At 38.5% G+C, this 20,637-nt stretch overlaps 2 protein-coding genes across 4 annotated transcripts in view; both read right to left on the bottom strand.

The window, feature by feature from the left end:
* Positions 1 to 728: 728 nt before the first annotated feature.
* On the bottom strand, positions 729 to 5,626 carry LOC138852629 (tigger transposable element-derived protein 1-like). Its single transcript, XM_070084437.1, has 2 exons — positions 3,033 to 5,626; positions 729 to 1,756 (listed from the first exon to the last, which is right to left on the bottom strand). The coding sequence occupies exon 1, from the start codon at positions 5,545 to 5,547 to the stop codon at positions 4,117 to 4,119; it is 1,431 nt and encodes a 476-aa protein (XP_069940538.1). The 5' UTR covers positions 5,548 to 5,626; the 3' UTR covers positions 729 to 1,756; positions 3,033 to 4,116.
* A 137-nt stretch (positions 5,627 to 5,763) lies between these two features.
* LOC128688611 (NEDD8-conjugating enzyme UBE2F) overlaps positions 5,764 to 20,637 on the bottom strand; it is a 34,769-nt gene continuing 19,895 nt past the window's right edge. For 2 of the 3 annotated variants that reach the window (XM_053776513.2, XM_053776516.2), the window contains exon 5: positions 5,764 to 7,180. In XM_053776513.2, coding sequence (XP_053632488.1) covers positions 7,064 to 7,180 — 117 coding nt within the window. In that variant the 3' untranslated portion in view covers positions 5,764 to 7,063. The remainder of the gene's footprint in view (positions 7,181 to 20,637) is intronic. The other variant, XM_053776517.2, reaches the window with a different exon arrangement.

The raw sequence follows: 20,637 nt of genomic DNA, 5'->3' as shown, positions 1-20,637 counted from the left end.
AAACATAATGTAGTAGGTTTTGTCAACATTAAGCGTAAGTTTATTGGCTGTCATCCAAGTCGATATTTTGATCAGCTCCTCATTAACAATGGTGTTGAGGGTTGCAAGATTAGGGTGAGAGATGACATAAGTCATGTCGTCAGCAAAGAGAATGGGGTTCAGGTGTCGAGATACGTTTGGAAGATCATTGATGTATATGAGGAAGAGCAGGGGACTGTGTACTGTGTACTGTGTACTGTGTGTGTGTGTGTGTGTGTGTGTGTGTGTGTGTGTGTGTGTGTGTGTGTGTGTGTGTGTGTGTGTGTGTGAGAGAGAGAGAGAGAGAGAGAGAGAGAGAGAGAGAGAGAGAGAGAGAGAGAGAGAGAGAGAGAGAGAGACAGAGAGAGAGAGACAGAGAGAGAGAGACAGAGAGAGACAGAGAGAGACAGAGAGAGAGAGACAGAGAGAGACAGAGAGAGAGAGACAGAGAGAGAGAGACAGAGAGAGAGAGACAGAGAGAGAGAGAGAGAGAGAGAGAGAGAGAGAGAGAGAGACAGAGAGAGAGAGACAGAGAGAGAGAGACAGAGAGAGACAGAGAGAGAGAGACAGAGAGAGAGAGACAGAGAGACAGAGAGAGAGACAGAGAGAGAGAGACAGAGAGACAGAGAGAGAGACAGAGAGAGAGACAGAGAGAGAGAGACAGAGAGAGAGACAGAGAGAGAGACAGAGAGAGAGACAGAGAGAGAGACAGAGAGAGAGACAGAGAGACAGAGAGAGAGACAGAGACAGAGAGACAGAGACAGAGAGAGACAGAAAGAGAGACAGAGACAGAGACAGAGAGACAGAGACAGAGACAGAGACAGAGAGACAGAGACAGAGACAGAGACAGAGAGACAGAGACAGAGAGAGACAGAGACAGTGACAGAGAGACAGACAGAGAGAGAGAGACACACACACACACACACACACACACACACACACACACACACACACACACACACATTCAGTCAGTCAGCCAACCAACCACCCGGCCACCGATCCAGCCAGCCGGATACATATTACACATGTTCCAGAGTTGTTTCTCTTTACTTAGGGTATAGGTTATACTACATTCTGGCAGGATGACACTACCAGTGATATTCTCCCATTCCACTGTGTCGACAGTACATAAAGATAACAGTAACATATGATACTGTATGTGATGTAAAATTTACAATACAGTTCACTACCATGTATACATTATATACAGTACATAAATAATTAAAATATAACAATAGAAGTAAATTATAGTAAAAAGAATGAAATAATGATTGTACATTTCATTACAGTACTATGTAGGTAGTTTAGGTAGGAAATGTTTGACATTATGCCCTACCCAGTATGTCGGCAATTTTCAAAGGTTCGACTTACATCCATTTTGACTTACGACCGGTTGGTCGGAACCATGCTTTGTCGTAAGTCGGATGGTAGGTGTATTTTCATATATCCACTGACCTTGTTCACCTAACAGAAAATAGGTATCTGAGCATTAGCTGACTGTTCTGAGTTGCACCTTGGGGAAGATGACCAAAGAATTCTACTGGAAATAAGGCACATTGTTTGGCATTCTTGGGATATTTTGGGTAACTAACTCTTCTAGGTAAAAATCTGAAGTCTTTTTTTTCTTCTTTTGCTTAAAGTTTGGTTTTACATTTTTTGGTCAACTCTTGCATGCTGCCAAAGGCCAGGCATCTCTGGTGACTACACAAATTTCATGGTGTCCTCAGAAGTTCAAAATCTGCATCAAAATGTAGGATGAAGATTACAAATAAACTTGCTTTAGGGAGGCAGCAATGATTTATTGATAACTGAAAACCTCGAATCCAATGACCATGGAAAATTAAACATAATGCCTTTTGGAAGTTAATCATAATGTTTACTGTAACATGCATTTCTATGCAAACAAATTTACAGTCACAAAAATGTAGTATGTAGAATGAATTGAATACGGCAGGACAGATGGGGGAAGCCCAATCTGTTGCAACTATACTGTCCAAACTAAGATATTTCTGTACTGGTGTAAGGTCTTTATAATAGATTCAACTAAGGATTAGCAAAAATGCATGAAAATAAATGATGGCATAAACTCTCGGAACAATCCTACAGATGCACAATATCACTATTACACAAATTTGGTTTTTTGACTAGGTATTCACTTTTTTCTTAATTACAATATTATTAAATTCATTCATGCATAGTATTTCATTACCAGTATTTGATGCATGCTGCAGGGTATTATAATGAAACATGAACATGACTCTCACATTGCCAAATATACAAAATACATATCACACTCCAAAATTATAAATCACCTTTCATTACAATTACTTGTGAGCAGAATTATAACTTTACGACTAATAAAAGAATCTTACAATATGCATGTGTTTACACGAGTATATATATATTTTGTAACATGCCAACCAAATTTTCTTGTGGCATGATCTGTATATCAAAGATCCAATGCTTAACCATATTATACAAAGTCAACTGTTTGGTACATCTAAAGCACAAAACCTTCAGTGGAAATTTCAATACAAGTCCCCTGGAACTGACAATTTTAATTTAACAGCATGGAAAGCACTTCATTTTAATATGTCACATACAAATGAAACTTAAAAATCCTTGTTTATTTTAGAATACAACCTCTCCTCACTTAGCGACGTACTCATTTACCGATGCCTCGGACTTACGATGGGCTCTCTGACCAGTATTTATACAGTACCTAAATAATGAATATTAGAGCTGATTTCCTCTATTCTGGTTACATTAGACCAGTGTTTAACATGGTAGTTACGTTCCTGAAAACTCCATCTTAGTTAAAACCGTGTCAGACAAACTGAAGAACTTATAGGAAAAATAGGGTTATGTTCCTGGGAGCCCCCAAAATGCAAAACAACTTATTTTTAGACCAACAGATCTTACAAAAATAAAAGTGAATACATAATTGTAGTTCATTGTCATAATATATTACTGCTTAAGACTACAAATGCAATAGAAACAATAGCATTTCTTACCTTATATTGTGGGTAATGGTGTTTGTGGATGATTGTGAAGAGTGGACATGCATGGTGTGGCCCTACTGGGCTGAGGTGGATGGCTGTCAGCAGAAGTGGATGGTAGAAGTTCTGGTACTAAAGTCAATGGTTGTATTGGAGTGTGCATAAATTCTGTAACGGATCTCTGGGCTCTTTTACCCTGCAGTACATTATACAGCTCATGGTAAGGCATCATCAGCTGGTTTAGACCCTGTTTCTAAGCACATCAGCAAGCACATCAGTCAAGTCAGTCAGTCAGTCAAGTAAGTCAGTCAGTCAGTCAAGTAAGGCAATCAGTCAAGTCAGTAAGTCAGTCAAGTAAGCCAGTCAGTCAGTCAAGTAACACATGGGCTATCTCTTATCTAATATCTCTATTTTCTTCATTAATGCTAAGACTTGAATGCTTATACCTTTTCTTGCTACTTTCAGCAATACTGGTATGCCTATTGGGTGCCATGATTGCTTGGCAGATACAAGATATGGTAATTAAAAGATCAAAACATATTCCACAAACACAGCTCCTAGTTAGCATTCGTACTGGACACATTCACGAAGGGTGGCTGGTGTGTTGGGGGTGTTAGGGGATGGCAGGAGGTCTCCCCTGCTGACCCACAACAAGGAGGGAGCTTGAGCTGGGGAAATTTCTTCTGTACCCACAACTGGAACCTTGTTAAGCTAATTTTACGAAGTGTTATACAAAAGTATGTCGCAATTCTTCAATAATGCTATAACCAAAACATGCCAAACAAAACCGAGTTAAAAGACAGTCTACTGCATTTCAATATACAGTGGACCCCCGGTTAACGATTTTAATCCGTGCAAGAGGGATAATTGTTATGCGAAATAATCGTTATGCGAATGAATTTTCCCCATAAGAAATAATGGAAATAAAATTAATCCGTGCAAGACGCCCAAAAGTATGAAAAAAATTTTTTTTTACCACATGAAATGTTAATTTTAATACACACAAACTGAAAAAGGCATGCACAATTAAATGACACTTACTTTTATTGAAGATCTGGTGATGATTGATGGGATGGGAGGAGGGGAGAGCATTATCTTCTTACTGTTTAGAAGGGGAATCCCCTTCCATTAGGACTTGAGGTAGTAAGTCCTTTTCTGGGGTTACTTCCCTTCTTTTTTTAATGCCACTAGGGCCAGCTTCAGAGTCACTGGACTTCTTTCGCACAAGATATCTGTCCATAGTGGCCTGTACCTCTCGTTCCTTTATGACTTGCCTAAAGTGTTTCACAACATTGTCAGTGTAATAATCACCAGCACGGCTTGCAATAGCTGTGTGAGGGTGATTTTCATCCATGAAGGTTTGCACTTCAAGCCACTTAGCACAGATTTCCTTTATCTTTGTAGTAGGCAACTTCTTCAATTTCTCTCTCCCCTCCTCTGAACCAGTTTCCCCAGGTCTGGCCTCTTGCTCTTGAAGTTGATCTATCAGCTCATCAGTGGTTAGTTCTTCATTGTCCTCCTCCACCAACTCTTCCACATCCTCCCCACTAACCTCCAACCCCATGGACTTTCCCAATGCCACAATGGATTCCTCAACTGGCACAGGATTCTCAGGGTTAGCCTCAAACCCTTCAAAATCCCTTTTGTCTACACATTCTGGCCACAGTTTCTTCCAAGCAGAGTTCAAGGTCCTCTTAGTCACTTCCTCCCAAGCCTTACCTATAAGGTTTACACAATTGAGGATATTAAAGTGATCTCTCCAAAACTCTCTTAGAGTCAGTTGAGTTTCTGAGGTCATTACAAAGCACCTTTCAAACAGAGCTTTTGTGTACAGTTTCTTGAAGTTGGAAATAACCTGCTGGTCCATGGGCTGCAGGAGAGGAGTGGTATTAGGAGGCAAAAACTTCACCTTAATGAAGCTCATGTCCCCATAAAGTCGCTCTGCCACGTCTGTAGGATGACCAGGGGCATTGTCTAACACCAGGAGGCACTTAAGTTCTAATTTCTTTTCAGTTAGGTAATTTTTCACATTGGGGGCAAATGCATGGTGTAACCAGTTATAGAAAAATTCCCTAGTGACCCATGCCTTACTGTTTGCCCTCCACAGCACACACAAATTATCCTTGAGGACATTCTTTTGCCTGAACGCTCTGGGAGTTTCAGAGTGATACACTAATAAAGGCTTCACTTTGCAATCACCAGTAGCATTGGCACACATCAACAAAGTAAGCCTGTCTTTCATAGGCTTATGTCCTGGGAGTGCCTTTTCCTCCTGAGTAATGTAGGTCCTGCTTGGCATTTTCTTCCAGAACAGGCCTGTTTCATCACAATTAAACACTTGTTCAGGTTTCAGTCCTTCAGTTTCTATGTACTCCTTGAATTCCTGCACATATTTTTCAGCCGCTTTGTGGTCCGAACTGGCAGCCTCACCATGCCTTATCACACTATGGATGCCACTACGCTTCTTAAATCTCTCAAACCAACCTTTGCTGGCCTTAAATTCACTCACATCATCACTAGTTGCAGGCATTTTTTTAATTAAATCCTCATGCAACTTCCTAGCCTTTTCACATATGATCGCTTGAGAGATGCTATCTCCTGCTAGCTGTTTTTCATTTATCCACACCAATAAGAGTCTCTCAACATCTTCCATCACTTGCGATCTTTGTTTCGAAAACACAGTTGAACCTTTGGCAAGAACAGCTTCCTTGATTGTCTTTCTGGTGCCCACAATAGTAGCGATGGTTGATTGGGGTTTCTTGTACAGCTTGACTAGGTCGGCTATACGCACTCCACTTTCATACTTATCAATTATCTCTTTCTTCATTTCTATAGTAATTCTTACCCTTTGAGGTGTAGGGTTGGCACTAGAAGCTTTCTTGGGGCCCATGGTCACTTATTTTCCAGAAACAGCACCGAAAATACTGTAATAATACGAAATATTCCGAGTGTATGCTTGGATGTTACCGCGGAGGCTGGCTGGTAAACAATGGGACGGCTGGCACATGTGAGGCTGGCTGAGGGCACATTGGACGCGTCTCGGACGAAAATCGGTAAGCGGGTTTTTAATCGGTATGCGCGGCAAAAATTTTGCGATAAAAGTAATCGGTATGCGGAAAAATCGCTATGTGATGCCATCGTTATGCGGGGGTCCACTGTACAGTACACTACTGTATAAACATTTAAAAATATACCAGAAATGTTATAAATGGTGCAAAGGTGACATTAAAACAATATAAAAGATGATTGACACAAACCCACTACTATTACAGTATGGTCACTTAGCTACAAATTTGTTTAATGACGTGACCTTAGGAACGGAAGTCTGTCGTTAAGTGAGGAGAGGCTGTATAGTTAAAAAAAAAAAATTGAGAGACTCAAAAAAAAAAAAAAATAACACTTTAAAAGACATGTCAGGGGAAGAAGGAAAGAAGGGGTCAGGGTTTAGGAAAAAATATACTTTCACTACAATTAATAAATAGCAAACGTAACTGTCATACGTCATTATCTACATACAAATTTATTTTCAAGGGAATAAAATCGCTTCTCAATTTTTTTTTTACAGTACAGTGTATAAATATACTGTACAACATAAAAAAATTCTTAATCTGTACTGAATCGTACAATGAAAAGCTAGTTGTTATATCTATTTTCTTTATGAGGAAAATTTAAACAAACTACACTAAACAATAGATATACAGTATTGCAAATTCCTTGTCATTAACATAACATCACTAAGCTACAATATTCTGTGATGGGATTATTTCACTTCATACTCAATAATAAATTTAGTACTGCATCATGAGATTACCTATATTTATTTTATTTGTACAATGCCCCATTTTATTGTTGCAGCCAAAAAGCTGCATAGAAAAACAATAACCTATGATATAATACATACATAATATCAAAATCTAAACACCATCTATTTTGGCTTATTTGAAGAGCTAAAATGTAAAAAATGTTAGCTTATGATTGAACAGAGAGGAACAAATCCATTAGTAGGAGTAGAGTATTTACAAATACTTTAAAAAGAGCTGGGCTTCTCATCGTTTTGTGTATTTATCAATATATTCCCTAACTTTCCGTCTAAAAGATTCCTTGTCTCGTTGATAATGCTCAGCAGCTTCAATGTTCAGAGGGTCATCAAAGTTCAACAGGTCCTGAATGAAAATAAATACAATATGTAATTATAATTAATACCATCTAGACTTGCAGGATACTGCTGAATGTGTTTATCTATTATTTCCCTCTATAATAAAATCAGGGTAATTCAGAAGGGGGAAAACTATCTTGTCCAACCCAGAGGTAAGTTGACGACTGTATCCAGTCACTGCTGGTGAGACACCAACAATGTAGTGATCCAGTTACATTTGCCACATACCAAGACAAGAACTAATCTAGCCACTGAGATATACTAGGAGCAACTGTTCTACCAGAAAATTGGCATGCATTGTCAAGATCCTTCATGTTTTTATCCCTGATGGGCTTCGAAAAACTGATTCAACTTAAATCCTGGAGGTGAGATACTGTGCCTGCACTCTGCAGGAGGGGGGTGAAGCTGTTGCAGTTCAAGGGTCATTTGAATTATTATGTCAGCATACTTCTTTCAAGACAGCTATTGAATGATGGATTTTTTTTTAGTCACCCTAGTGAGTGACAAAACCAAAAAAAAAGGGAAAGGGGGCCTGAGGGTCAGTGTTATTAAAAAATCTTTATTTGCACAATAACATGAATCAATACATAACTCACAGCAGTCAGAAAGTTTACTATTCCACGAAAAAAATAAGCAGTATGATCTTGACATGGAAAAAGTGGCATTGTTCTTTGCCTTGGATAGACAGGGAAATTATACTGTACAGTATATAATATACTAATACTTTGTTTTGTTTAGCTGTTTTTTACTACAGTACCCCTTCAATTTAAAAGACTAATAAGGAGGAGAGGGCATCTGGTAATGATGACTGCTCAACTCAAATAATGAGATTGTTTTGTTGTGATCATAACAATAACAGACAATTCTGTAACAGACTTTCTCTTTCCAAAATTACTTTACCCAGTACCATACAGAGTTCAAAATAAAGGAGTTAAAAGCAGAAACGAGTAATTTTATTTACCATCTGTGATGGATAGATGAGATTTGTTTGCCATGATCATATAATGGTGACTTAGAATAAATTTTATTCTGAGTCAGAGGAGCTGTGAAGCTCCACTGGCCTACTTGTAAATGGTTGAAAGACAGACAGCAACAGGTTTAAAGAATATATTCAGTTGTTTGCCACATTAATGTTACTTTAAAAGTGCAAAAGAGTGAATAATAGGAAAGAACACTTCTCCTCTGAGAGGTCACTGTACTCTATGAGAAGATCAATCACATCTCATAAACCTGACAATTTTAATAACTTCAGAATTTCCTCTTCTTTGTAACTATTATTTCTTTCTTAGCAACAAGAACCTTCTGCAATTTCTTCAGTAGTCAAGAAATGGTAACCAGGATCACAATCATTTTTCTAACCACAACATCACATCTTCCTCCAAAATGTTTATCTCCTGCCCTCTGAAGCTTATAATGGAAATCAATTGCCTCCAACCCTTCTCCTGGCCTCTGAAGTGTTCAACTGAAATCAATTGCCTCAATCCACACACTGTTAAAATCCATGTCAAAATCATATAACAACATGGTAATTTTTATTTCCTTCCATGATGCTGCAATCTGGCAGACTTTGGATTATAGTAAGTAATGTTCTGCAACATACATATATACAGTGGAACCTCTACTTGTGAGCGCATCCACGTGCGAGTTTTTCCAAATACGAGCAGTCGATGGGTCAGTTTTTTGCTTCCACACACGAGCAAAATTTCCTTAAGCAAGCAGACCTCCAGGCAGGTACTTTGATGCTGGTGAAGGACTCTTGCTCTTGATCTAGGGAACTGTATCTCATTTGTTTGTTGGACTATCTTATTGAAACTTGGGCAATGTATGATGGAAAGATGCTTCTTAACGTAATAATAATAATAATAATGATAATAATAATAATAATAATAATAATATGTATAATAATATAATACAATAATAAAAATATAATACAATAATAATAATAAAAATATAATACAATATGATACATATGATAGAGTGGATAGAGGAGCAATGTGGCAGATGTTGCAAGTACAGTGGACCCCCGCATAGCGACCTTAATCCGTGCAAGAGGGCTGGCTGTTATGCGAAATGTTCGCTATGTGAATGAATTTTCCCCATAAGAAATAATGGAAATCAAATTAATCCGTGCAAGACACCCAAAAGTTTGAAAAAAAAAATTTTACCACATGAAATATACATTTTCCTACACACAAAGAGAAGGATACATGCACAATAGTAGAGTAGTACATGCACAATATATATTGTGCATGTACTACTCTACTAAATGAAGAATAAATGACACTTACCTTTATTGAAGATGCAGCAATGACTGATGAGACACTGTGTCCTGGGAGTGCCTTTTCCTCCTGAGTACTGTAGGTCCTGTTTGGTATTTTCTTCCAGAACAGGCCTTATCACACTGTGTATGTCACTACGATTCTTAAATCTCTCAAACCAACCTTTGCTGGCTCTAAATTCACCAATATGAGCACTAGTTCCAGGCATTTTCCCTGTTCACCTGGGTGTTAGTCGACTGGTGTGGGTTGCATCCTGGGAGACAAGATTAAGGACCCCAATGGAAATAAGTTAGACAGTCTTCGATGACACTGACTTTTTTGGGCTATCCTGGGTGGCAAATCCTCTGGGGTTAATTGTTTCTTGGTATTCTCAATAAGCCACACCAACAACGGTGCTACAGCAGCAGCAGCAGCAGCTGACGATGTTACAGCAGCAGCAGACGATGCTACAGCAGCAGCAGCAGCAGACGATGCTACAGCAGCAACAGACGATGCTACAGCAGCAGCAGACGATGCTACAGCAGCAACTGACGATGTTACAGCAGCAGCAGACGATGCTACAGCAGCAGCAGCAGCAGACGATGCTACAGCAGCAACAGACGATGCTACAGCAGCAGCAGACGATGCTACAGCAGCAACTGACGATGTTACAGCAGCAGCAGACGATGCTACAGCAGCAGCAGCAGCAGACGATGCTACAGCAGCAGCAGCAGCTGACGGTGGTACAGCAGCAACAGACGATGCTACAGCAGCAACAGACGATGCTACAGCAGCAGCAGACGATGCTACAGCAGCAGCAGATGATGCTACAGCAGCAGCAGACGGTACTACAGCAGCAGGAGCAGCTGACGGTGGTACAGCAGCAGCAGCTGACAGTGCAGCAGCAGCTGACGGTGATACAGCAGCAGCAGCAGCTGAACCACCAATAGTAGCGATGGTTGATTGGGGTTTATTATACAACCTGGCCAGCTCGGAGACACGCACTCCACTTTCATACTTATCAATGATCTTTTTCTTCATCTCCATAGTAATTCTCACCCTTATTGCTGTAGGGTTGGCACTAGAAGCTTTCTTGGGGCCCATGGTCACTTATTTTCCAGAAAAAAATCACCAAAAACACTGTAATAATACAAAATGTTCCGATTGTATGCTTGGATGTTACCGCGGAGGCTGGCTGGTAAACAATGCCACCCGCGGAACATGTGAGCGTGGCTCAGGCCGCACATTGGACGCGTCTCGGACGAAGGCCACTGAGCGGGTTTTTGGGCGCTATGCGGGGCAAAATTTTAGCAATCAAAGCGTCCGCTATGCGGATTGTCCGCTATGCAAGGCGTCCGTTATGCGGGGGTCCACTGTATATGGAATAGGTGGTAAGTTACTAAATGCTGTAAAGAGCTTTTATGAGGATAGTGAGGCTCAGGTTAGGGTGTGTAGAAGAGAGGGAGAATACTTCCCGGTAAAAGTAGGTCTTAGACAGGGATGTGTAATGTCACCATGGTTGTTTAATATATTTATAGATGGGGTTGTAAAAGAAGTAAATGCTAGGGTGTTCGGGAGAGGGGTGGGATTAAATTATGGGGAATCAAATTCAAAATGGGAATTGACACAGTTACTTTTTGCTGATGATACTGTGCTTATGGGAGATTCTAAAATTGCAAAGGTTAGTGGATGAGTTTGAGAATGTGTGTAAAGGTAGAAAGTTGAAAGTGAACATAGAAAAGAGTAAGGTGATGAGGGTATCAAATGATTTAGATAAAGAAAAATTGGATATCAAATTGGGGAGGAGGAGTATGGAAGAAGTGAATGTTTTCAGATACTTGGGAGTTGACGTGTCGGCGGATGGATTTATGAAGGATGAGGTTAATCATAGAACTGATGAGGGAAAAAAGGTGAGTGGTGCGTTGAGGTATATGTGGAGTCAAAAAACGTTATCTATGGAGACAAAGAAGGGAATGTATGAAAGTATAGTAGTACCAACACTCTTATATGGATGTGAAGCTTGGGTGGTAAATGCAGCAGCGAGGAGACGGTTGGAGGCAGTGGAGATGTCCTGTCTAAGGGCAATGTGTGGTGTAAATATTATGCAGAAAATTCGGAGTGTGGAAATTAGGAGAAGGTGTGGAGTTAATAAAAGCATTAGTCAGAGGGCAGAAGAGGGGTTGTTGAGGTGGTTTGGTCATTTAGAGAGAATGGATCAAAGTAGAATGACATGGAAAGCATATAAATCTATAGGGGAAGGAAAGAGGGGTAGGGGTCGTCCTCGAAAGGGTTGGAAAGAGGGGGTAAAGGAGGTTTTGTGGGCGAGGGGCTTGGACTTCCAGCAAGCGTGCATGAGCGTGTTAGATAGGAGTGAATGGAGACGAATGATACTTGGGACCTGACGATCTGTTGGAGTGTGAGCAGGGTAATATTTAGTGAAGGGATTCAGGGAAACCGGTTATTTTCATATAGTCGGACTTGAGTCCTGGAAATGGGAAGTACAATGCCTGCACTTTAAAGGAGGGGTTTGGGATATTGGCAGTTTGGAGGGATATGTTGTGTATCTTTATATGTGTATGCTTCTAGACTGTTGTATTCTGAGCACCTCTGCAAAAGCAGTGATAATGTGTGAGTGTGGTGAAAGTGTTGAATGATGATGAAAGTATTTTCTTTTTGGGGATTTTCTTTCTTTTTTGGGTCACCCTGCCTCGGTGGGAGACGACCGACTTGTTGAAAAAAAAAAAATAAAAAAAAAAAATAATAATAAAATATAATACAATAATAATACAGGTCGACCATCACTAATCCGGCAATCAGTTATCTGGCACTAATTTTGGCTAGCATAATTTTAAATTTCATCATTGTACTGCCTCAAATCATTATACTACTGACTCCAATTCCATCATTATACTGACTCAGAAATTGTGCAGATGGTTGTAAATCCACAGCAGCAAGCCAGTGGAGGAGAAAGCAATGATGAAATTGAGGAAGATGTAGCAGAAAGTGTCTCTATTGATAGGTTAATTAAGTGTATTCTAACCTAACTACTCTGTAATCCGGCAAACTCACTAATCCGGCACATTACATGTCTCAATGATGCCGGATTAGTGATGGCCAACCTGTAATAATAACATAATACGTATAATAATAGTACACGTATAATAATAATGTACTACATAATAATAATTATAATAATAGACGACTTCAAAAGGCCGTCACTAGATGGCAGTGTTTACCACAACAAAGAGGGAGCGGTTGTGGCCACCTTCACCTGTTACATGATGACATATATTATGCATTCTGGAGTATATATCAGGTTTCTATGTTCTTTATATTGTTTATTATTTCATATTAGATGAACTGTGAAAGATAAATAAGTTGTAGAGTTGATGATAGCAAAATATTCAAGGAGTAATTTGTCCTGTCTCCAGAAAAACTCTCGTCGGCCGCCACCGCCATGTATATAATGACATTTTATTCATTCTAGGAGTATATATCAGGTTTCTATGTTATTTATATTGTTTGTTATGTCATATCAGATGAACTGTGATAGATAAATAAGCTGTAGAGTTGATATTAGCAAAATTATTGAAGTACAGAATTCCACTGGAACGGATTAATTGCATTTCAATTAATTTAAATGAGGAAAATTGACTCTGCAAATGAGCAAATCCAGTTGTGAGCAAGGTCATGGAACAGATTAAACTCGCAAGTAGAGGTTCCACTGTATACCTAATACACACGGAGGGCAAATTTCTAGGTCTTCTACTTGACTGTAATCTTAAATTTCAGTCCCATGCCCATTACATAGCCAAGAAAGTTTCCAAATCAGTAGGAATCCTTTCCAAGATACAATACTGCGTACCACAAACGACACTCCTTACCCTGTACCACTCTTTAGTATATCCTTACCTCACCAATGGTGTCTGTGCCTGGGGCTCAACCACAGCCAACCACCTTAGACCTTTAATAACCCAACAGAAAGCTGCTGTGTGGGTGATAACCAGCTCCTGTGCTAGACAGCACACTCCATCACTTTTCAAAATACACAACTTGCTAAATATACAAGACATACACTCATATTATTGTGCCTACTACATATACAGAACATTAAACTCCACTGTAAACCTTCCCCTAAAGCTACACCTTGACAGTTACAACAGAATGCACAGTCACAATACAAGGCATAAGGTACTTTTCAACATCCCTTGAGTCAATCTCTCACTATGCAAGAACGCTATGCACATAAAGGGCCCAAAGATCTGGAACTCGCTACTGGAACAGGTCAAGGATCCCCTGACAACTTATAAATTTAAGACTTTGCTAAAAAATCATCTTATCTCTCAATATTTACCAAATCAACCAAAACATCTGCTAATTACGTAGTTTTATTATGTGACCTCTAGGCTTTTAATTCTGCCAATCCATAAAATATTACCACCTGAACCATTACTTGTAATGTAGATTTTGTGTGCAATTTCAAGATTATTTTGCCGAACCTTACTCCACCTTACTACCTCACATTTGTAATAAGTTTAACCCTTTGAGGGTCGACAGGTCCTCTCCGAGACTCGTTCTCAGGGTCGGCCAAATTTAAAAAAAAAAAAAAAATTCTCTTATGAAAAGATAGAGAATCTTTTCCCAATCATAATGACACCAAAAGTTTGAAATTTGATGGAAAACTTACGGAATTATGCTCTCACGAAATTAGCGGTCTCGGCGATGTTTACACATCGGCGATCTTGCCCACTTTGAGCCCCATTTTCGGCCAATTCCACTGTACTAGTTGACAAAAAACATGAATATTTCGCTAGAACTCCATTTTTTCTATCGAATGAGTGCAAGAAACCACCCATTTATCAATTTCAACTATCCAGTACAGTGGTCCGAATTTAGTAATTTTGCCAATTTCACACAAATTTCAAAAAATGCCAATTTCCGAATAGGGTCCAGAATAAACAAGAAAGACATTCCTGGCACTAAAATGACATTTTCTCTGTTCATTAGTCACGTCTCAAGGCCCCTCTTACATTCTTTTGCTTTCCACTTTGAATTTTTATTCTCACAAAAAATAGAAGATTTACTGTTATGCAGACTACTGCATTAGTGTAAAAAATGGTATAAATAATATTGGCGTACTTGCGAAAGAATATTAGACTCACCAGTTGACGTGTATTGGACGCTTGGCATGATTTGTTTACTTTTGAACTTTGGTAAAAACTGAACATTTCTGCTACTTTGAGCTCAATTTCAAGGTACTCTTCATTGTAAAACCAGTCAAAATCATCTCTATTTCTGTAATATGTCTTCCATTCTATAAAATGAGACCAAGAAAACTAGAATACAACAATAAATACCATACGAAAATACAGTGCAAAGTCGCTGTTTTATTAAAAAAAATGGTCAGTTTTTTTTTTTCTCATTATGCACTGCGTGCTGCAGGATTTTTTTTATACTGTGCACACTGACCACATAGACCCATTCTTTCATATGTAGGCCTACCAGCTTTCTCCCACTAGATTTGAGGGCGCTAGAATTTAGGCGTACTAGTACGTCAAAAACCCTGGGTCGTAAGCCGTACTAGTATGGCCGAAACCCTCAAAGGGTTAAATAAGATTGTAAAACAGTTAACCACTATTTCTTGTCTAGTTTTAAGTATAGTTACTATGTACTTATTATCTTGTCTAGTTTTAATTAGTTACTATGTATTAGGATAGGATATTATGTATTAGGATATGTATGTATTAGGATAGGATAGATAGCCACTATAATGCCCCGGCATTATAGTGGCTATCTTTGTACTTAGCAAATCAAAACTGTAATTACACATTGTAACCTTTACTAAGAAATAAACTATCTTATCTTACGATATCTTTTTCCAAACCTTCCTCTTCCTCAATCACAATCAAGATTTCATCAAAGTATCTTTTCTGGTACAACCTCTTGCAGGCTACATTAAGCCCCTGATCCACAGGTTGATTCAGGAAGGTTGTGTTAGGTGGGTGAAACAGCCTTAACTTTACTATCACTGCTGCTTAGTTTATTAGCACCTGGGTGAGTAGGTACACCATCAAACAACAGAAGAGTATTTTCATCCTCAGGAACAAGCTGGTACTTGGATAATTTAGGAATGAAATGTCTAAGAATCCAATTGGAAAGCACATGTATCTCTATAAAACCAGCCTTTCTTACCCTAGTGCAATTCTCAAATGCAATGCTATAAAACCATCTGTGACCATCAATTTCAAAAAGTACACACCATCAGCATTAGCACAACATAATGCTGAGAGACGATCTTTGCTTATCTTATGACCTGGTATCGTCACTTCATCCTGAAAAGCTAGAGCACTGGAAGGGAGCAAATGCCAAAAGAAATCAGTCACACTGGCATTATGCACATGAGATAAAATCAACTCCTAATTCTTTATCAGATCGTCAAGCATACATCTAAACAACTCAGATTCCTTTTCTGGTACACTACCAGTCTCACCAAGAGGCTTCTCATAACTCAAGCCATGGCAATTATGTAAACACCAAAGCCAACCATCACTTGCATGAAATGATATACAGCCTCTCCTCACTTAGCGATGTACTCGTTTACCGACGTCTCAAACTTATGACAGGCTCTCTGACCAGTATTCATACCTAAATAATGTATATCAGAGCTGATTTCCTATACATGTATTCTGTTTATTTCAATATACAGTACACTACTGCATAAACATTTAAAAATATACCAGAAATGTTATAAATGGTGCAAAGGTGACATTAAAACAATATCAAGGATGGTTGACACAAACTTACTACCATTATAGTATGCTCCTCACTTAGCAATGAATTCGTTTAACGACGTGGTCTCAGGAACAGAACTCCATCGTTAAGAGGAGAGGCTGTACAGTAGGGCTCCACTTATATGGCAAGTTAGGTTCCAGGCTACCATCTTAAAGTGGAACATCATTTTTTTCCACTTATAAATGCCAGACAACAAGTTTACACAAACTTATATTGTTAGTAATAGAACTAGGCATTAAAAAACAAAATAAAAAGTAAAATACACACACAGTACACTCATTACTAACCTTAAAATATTTGTAGTCTAAATGTAGGGTGAGAGGCAAGTCATATTTATTTGTAGGAAGTCAGGTATGGGATGTATAGTAGCCAGCCAGGGCAGCCCACCCCACCTCAACCACAAGTAATATATGACATTTAAAGTGCCCCAGAGCGATAAAATACATATACAGTACATTCATTAATTACCTTAAAATATTTGTAGTCTTAATGTCGGGCGAGAGGCGCGTCGCATTTATTTGTAGGAAGTAAGGTGTGGGAAATATGGCAGTCACCCAGGGCAGCCCACCCCATCCGACACCATCCCACCCACACGCAATGTAAACAAACAGACGTGTCTGCTTTTGGTTGGTACACATTCATTCCCATGTCTGTGAATTTTATACCGTAATACAAGTAGTACTTTACATTGTGTACAAGTTGTCTTCACGTTGATACAGTAGAATAAATAAAGAGGAATACTCCCATTTTCATGTAACACCATTTTTAGAAGAAATGACGCTCTGAGTGAAGGCATACAAAAGTACAATAATTTTCTAGTTACCCCCAGTAATATTATAGTGTACACTTTTTCTCTGATGCTGGACTAGAGAAAATGTTATTCTTGCCATCCCTTTTACAAGTCATCTAATAAGTATGCTAATTTATTCTACTGTGGGGTATATTCATTATGTTTATATGTTATGTAGCATGCTTATTATATAATTTTGAAAAAAAATTATAGATGGAGTAATGGAAATGTTTATATTAACACAATATACGACATTCAATGCGCCCAAGAGCAGAGAGACTCTTAGTAATTTTAATGTCTACCTGAATGCCAGCACAGTGTGTATGTGTTGTATTTAGGTACAGGTACACATAAGTATAATTATCTGACTACATATAAAATATGCAATAACTTTAAAACACTTGAAATTTTGGAAAGTTTCCAGACGTAATAGAGAGATGTGCTCACGGAGAATGTAAACAAACCGGGTGGGGGCGCCGTATAAGAAAGACGGGTTGCCATATAGCGAGTTTTGGTCATATTAGCACATTAGCAGCATGAATATTCAAACCACATGAATGCACCTGAACATACCATCCATACACTAATTAAAGATTTTTATCTTAAGCTACTTTATATACAGTTGACCCTCAACTAACGGCAGCATTAAGTAACGGCAATTTTTGCCGTAGAAAAAATGCCTTAACCAACGGCAATTGTCCAGAACGTGTTGATGTGCCCGGAGTGCGGCCTGAGCGGGCACAGCCCCTCCAAGAGTCAGTGTGCCATTGTTTACAAACTGTTGCGGTAGGTTTCCACGTGTGCCTCCCATATATTTTGGATAATTCCACTATTTCTAGTGCTTGTAACTGCTAAATAAGCCACCATGGGTCCCAAGAAAGCTTCTAGTGCCAAGCCTGTGTTAAAAAGGGTGAGAATTACGATGGAAATGAAGTCCTTCTGGAAGGGGATTCTCCTTCCAAGCAATAGACAATTTTGAATTTTCCCTGCTGCTGGCACATCACTCATCAACAACTCCACAATAAAGGCAAGTGGCACTTAATTATTGTTTATTTTACATGTCCCATTCCTTTCCATGTAAGGAAATGTATATTTCGTGTAAAAAATTTTTTTTTTTTTTTGTCAGACATTGAGAAGTCAGGAACGGATTAATTCTATTTCCATTATTTCTTATGGGGAAAATTAACTCAACCAATGGCAAGCCCTCTGGAACGGATTAATGCCATTGGTTGAGGGTCCACTGTACTTTCTAGCACTAGCTGATGAACCCTTTCTGGTAGCATCTACACTAAACTTTAACAGCAAATGATGTAAACTTGGCCTTTGTCTTAAAGATACTGTACTTGAAGCCTTTTCATTTTTATTATAATAAAACAGAAGTGCTAAACCTACAAGGGTCATACAGCAGCCTTTTCATTTACATTATATTTCTCACATACAAGCAGGACACTTGACACCCTAGACTCCAGCTTCTTTAATGGTTCAAGTTCCTGGCTCAGTGTTACAGTCACATGCTTTCTCATAGTACCATCTCTTGTTTTAGAGGTCAATGTTAACCAGAATGTGGTCTATATTATAATGAAGATTAACACTGTAAATCCAGAGGAAAAAGGAGAGTGAATGGTGATTACAATAAAACCTCTAAGGGGATCCCATTAATGGATTTCGGAAATTATGAACAAAAAAAAAAGTGGCTGGACAAATGTTGGGATCATCAGACAAAATGGAAAAAAGTACGTAATTCTGGATTTTGTCAGTTGTGATAATGTCCAACTGGCTTCTGAAATTATTGTTTGTGCTCACTCATGTATGCACTTGTCATTCAGACTCCAATTTTCCAATGGATTTACAGTGTTTTGTGTGACTTCATTAACATAAGTGCAATTAACAATGGCTTTTAAAGCAAGAGATAGTGCCAAGAGAAAATTGTTACCAAGTGTTGAGCAGACACCTGAACAAATAGAGAAGGCTGAACTTGGCATGTGAGAAATATGGTATTAAGTAGCAATATCTGATATCCACAGAAGCAAGGCCGAACTTACAGACCACAAGAAGGCAAGTAAAATCACTGTAAATTACTATAGAGTACTATACTCTACTGTACATACAGCAGTCACCCAGTATCCACAGGTGATATGTTCCAAGACCTACTGCGAATGCCCAAAACCGCAGCAGATAGTAGTGAACCCTATATGTAAGTTTTTGGTTTACATACATACCTATGATAAAGTTTAATCGATAAATTACACACAATAAGACATTAAGATGTTAATGGTTGTGCTTTGGTGCCATTATTAATCCTTTGAGGGTTCAAGCTGTAGATCTACGCCTTGTCCACAGGGTCCAAGCCATAGTTCTACGCCATGAGCTCAGCTCACTCAGATAAGTTGTGAGTGGTAAACCTGGGCCTAGATATGAGAGAATGGATCTACATAGTAAGTGTACACCATATAAAGCAAATCCTGCATCACACAGTGCATGAGAAAAAAAAACAACTGACTATTTTTGGATTAAAACACTGACTTTGTGGTGTATTTTAGTATGGTTTTTAGGGCTGTATTCATAGTTTCTTGGTCTCAGATGATAGAATGGAAGATATATTACAGAAATAGAGATGATTTTGATTGGTTTTAATAATAAAAATAGCTTGAAATTGAGCTCAAAGTAGTGGAAATGTTCGATTTTTGCCGATGTTCAAGAGTAAACAAATGACATCACGTGTTCAATACACATCAACTGATGGGTCTAATATATGTTCATGAATGCTCTGATATTATTTATACAATTATTACAATATTGCATAACAGTAAATCTTCTATTTATTGTTGTGAATGAAAATTCTTTACGTAAATAAAAAAATCAAAATGGAATTTATCTGTAAACCCTTGAAACATAACTAATAAACAAAGGAAATGTTATTTTAGTGCCAGGAATGCCTGCCCTGTTTATTCTGGGCCCTATTTTGAAATTGGAATATTTTGAACTTTATGTGAAATTGGCCAAACTATCAATTTCTTATCACTTTATTGGGTAGTTGAAATAGTTGATTGGTCAGTTTCGTGTGCTCACTCAATAAAATAGAAGTAATACTAGTGAAATAGCTAAAAATATGGTTGACTGGAATAATGTAATTGGCCTAAAATGGGACTCAAAGTGGGCAAAATCACCGATGCGTAAATATTGCTGACGCAGTAAAATTCGCAATAGCATAATTTAGTAAATTTTCCATCAAATTTCATACTTTTTGTTTTATTACCTTCAGAAAAAGTTTCTCTACCATTTCATAAGAAAAAAATAACCAAAGATTTTTTTTTTAAAATTCTTGGATCCTGTGGACAGTGTAGATCAATGGCTTGGACCCTCAAAGGATTAAAGAAAATTAAGGGTTATTTTCACAACACTGCGATAATGCGGCAACACTAGAAGCTAACCGGATACCAGTCAAGCAGGCCAGCATGGGTACAGAGGACAAAGACAGAAGAGTCATGTACTGAATGCAACAGGGTAGGAATTCACCATGTTACTCAGAATGACATACAAATTTGAAACTTATGAACCTTAATTTCTGTAATTTTCCATTAATATTTTTGGGCCACAGTAAACCGTGGATAACTGAAACCTCAG

Source organism: Cherax quadricarinatus, chromosome 13 (genome assembly GCF_038502225.1).
Source record: "Cherax quadricarinatus isolate ZL_2023a chromosome 13, ASM3850222v1, whole genome shotgun sequence".
In the NCBI taxonomy this organism is placed as follows: Eukaryota; Metazoa; Arthropoda; class Malacostraca; order Decapoda; family Parastacidae; genus Cherax; species Cherax quadricarinatus.
The sequence above is the reverse complement of the archived record's forward strand: the minus strand, read 5'-3'. Positions and strand labels throughout refer to the sequence as shown.

Excerpts from the sequence above, each read along its gene's own strand:
- LOC138852629 (XM_070084437.1), bottom strand. The coding sequence starts at position 5,547 with ATGCCTGCAACTAGTGATGATGTGAGTGAATTTAAGGCCAGCAAAGGT.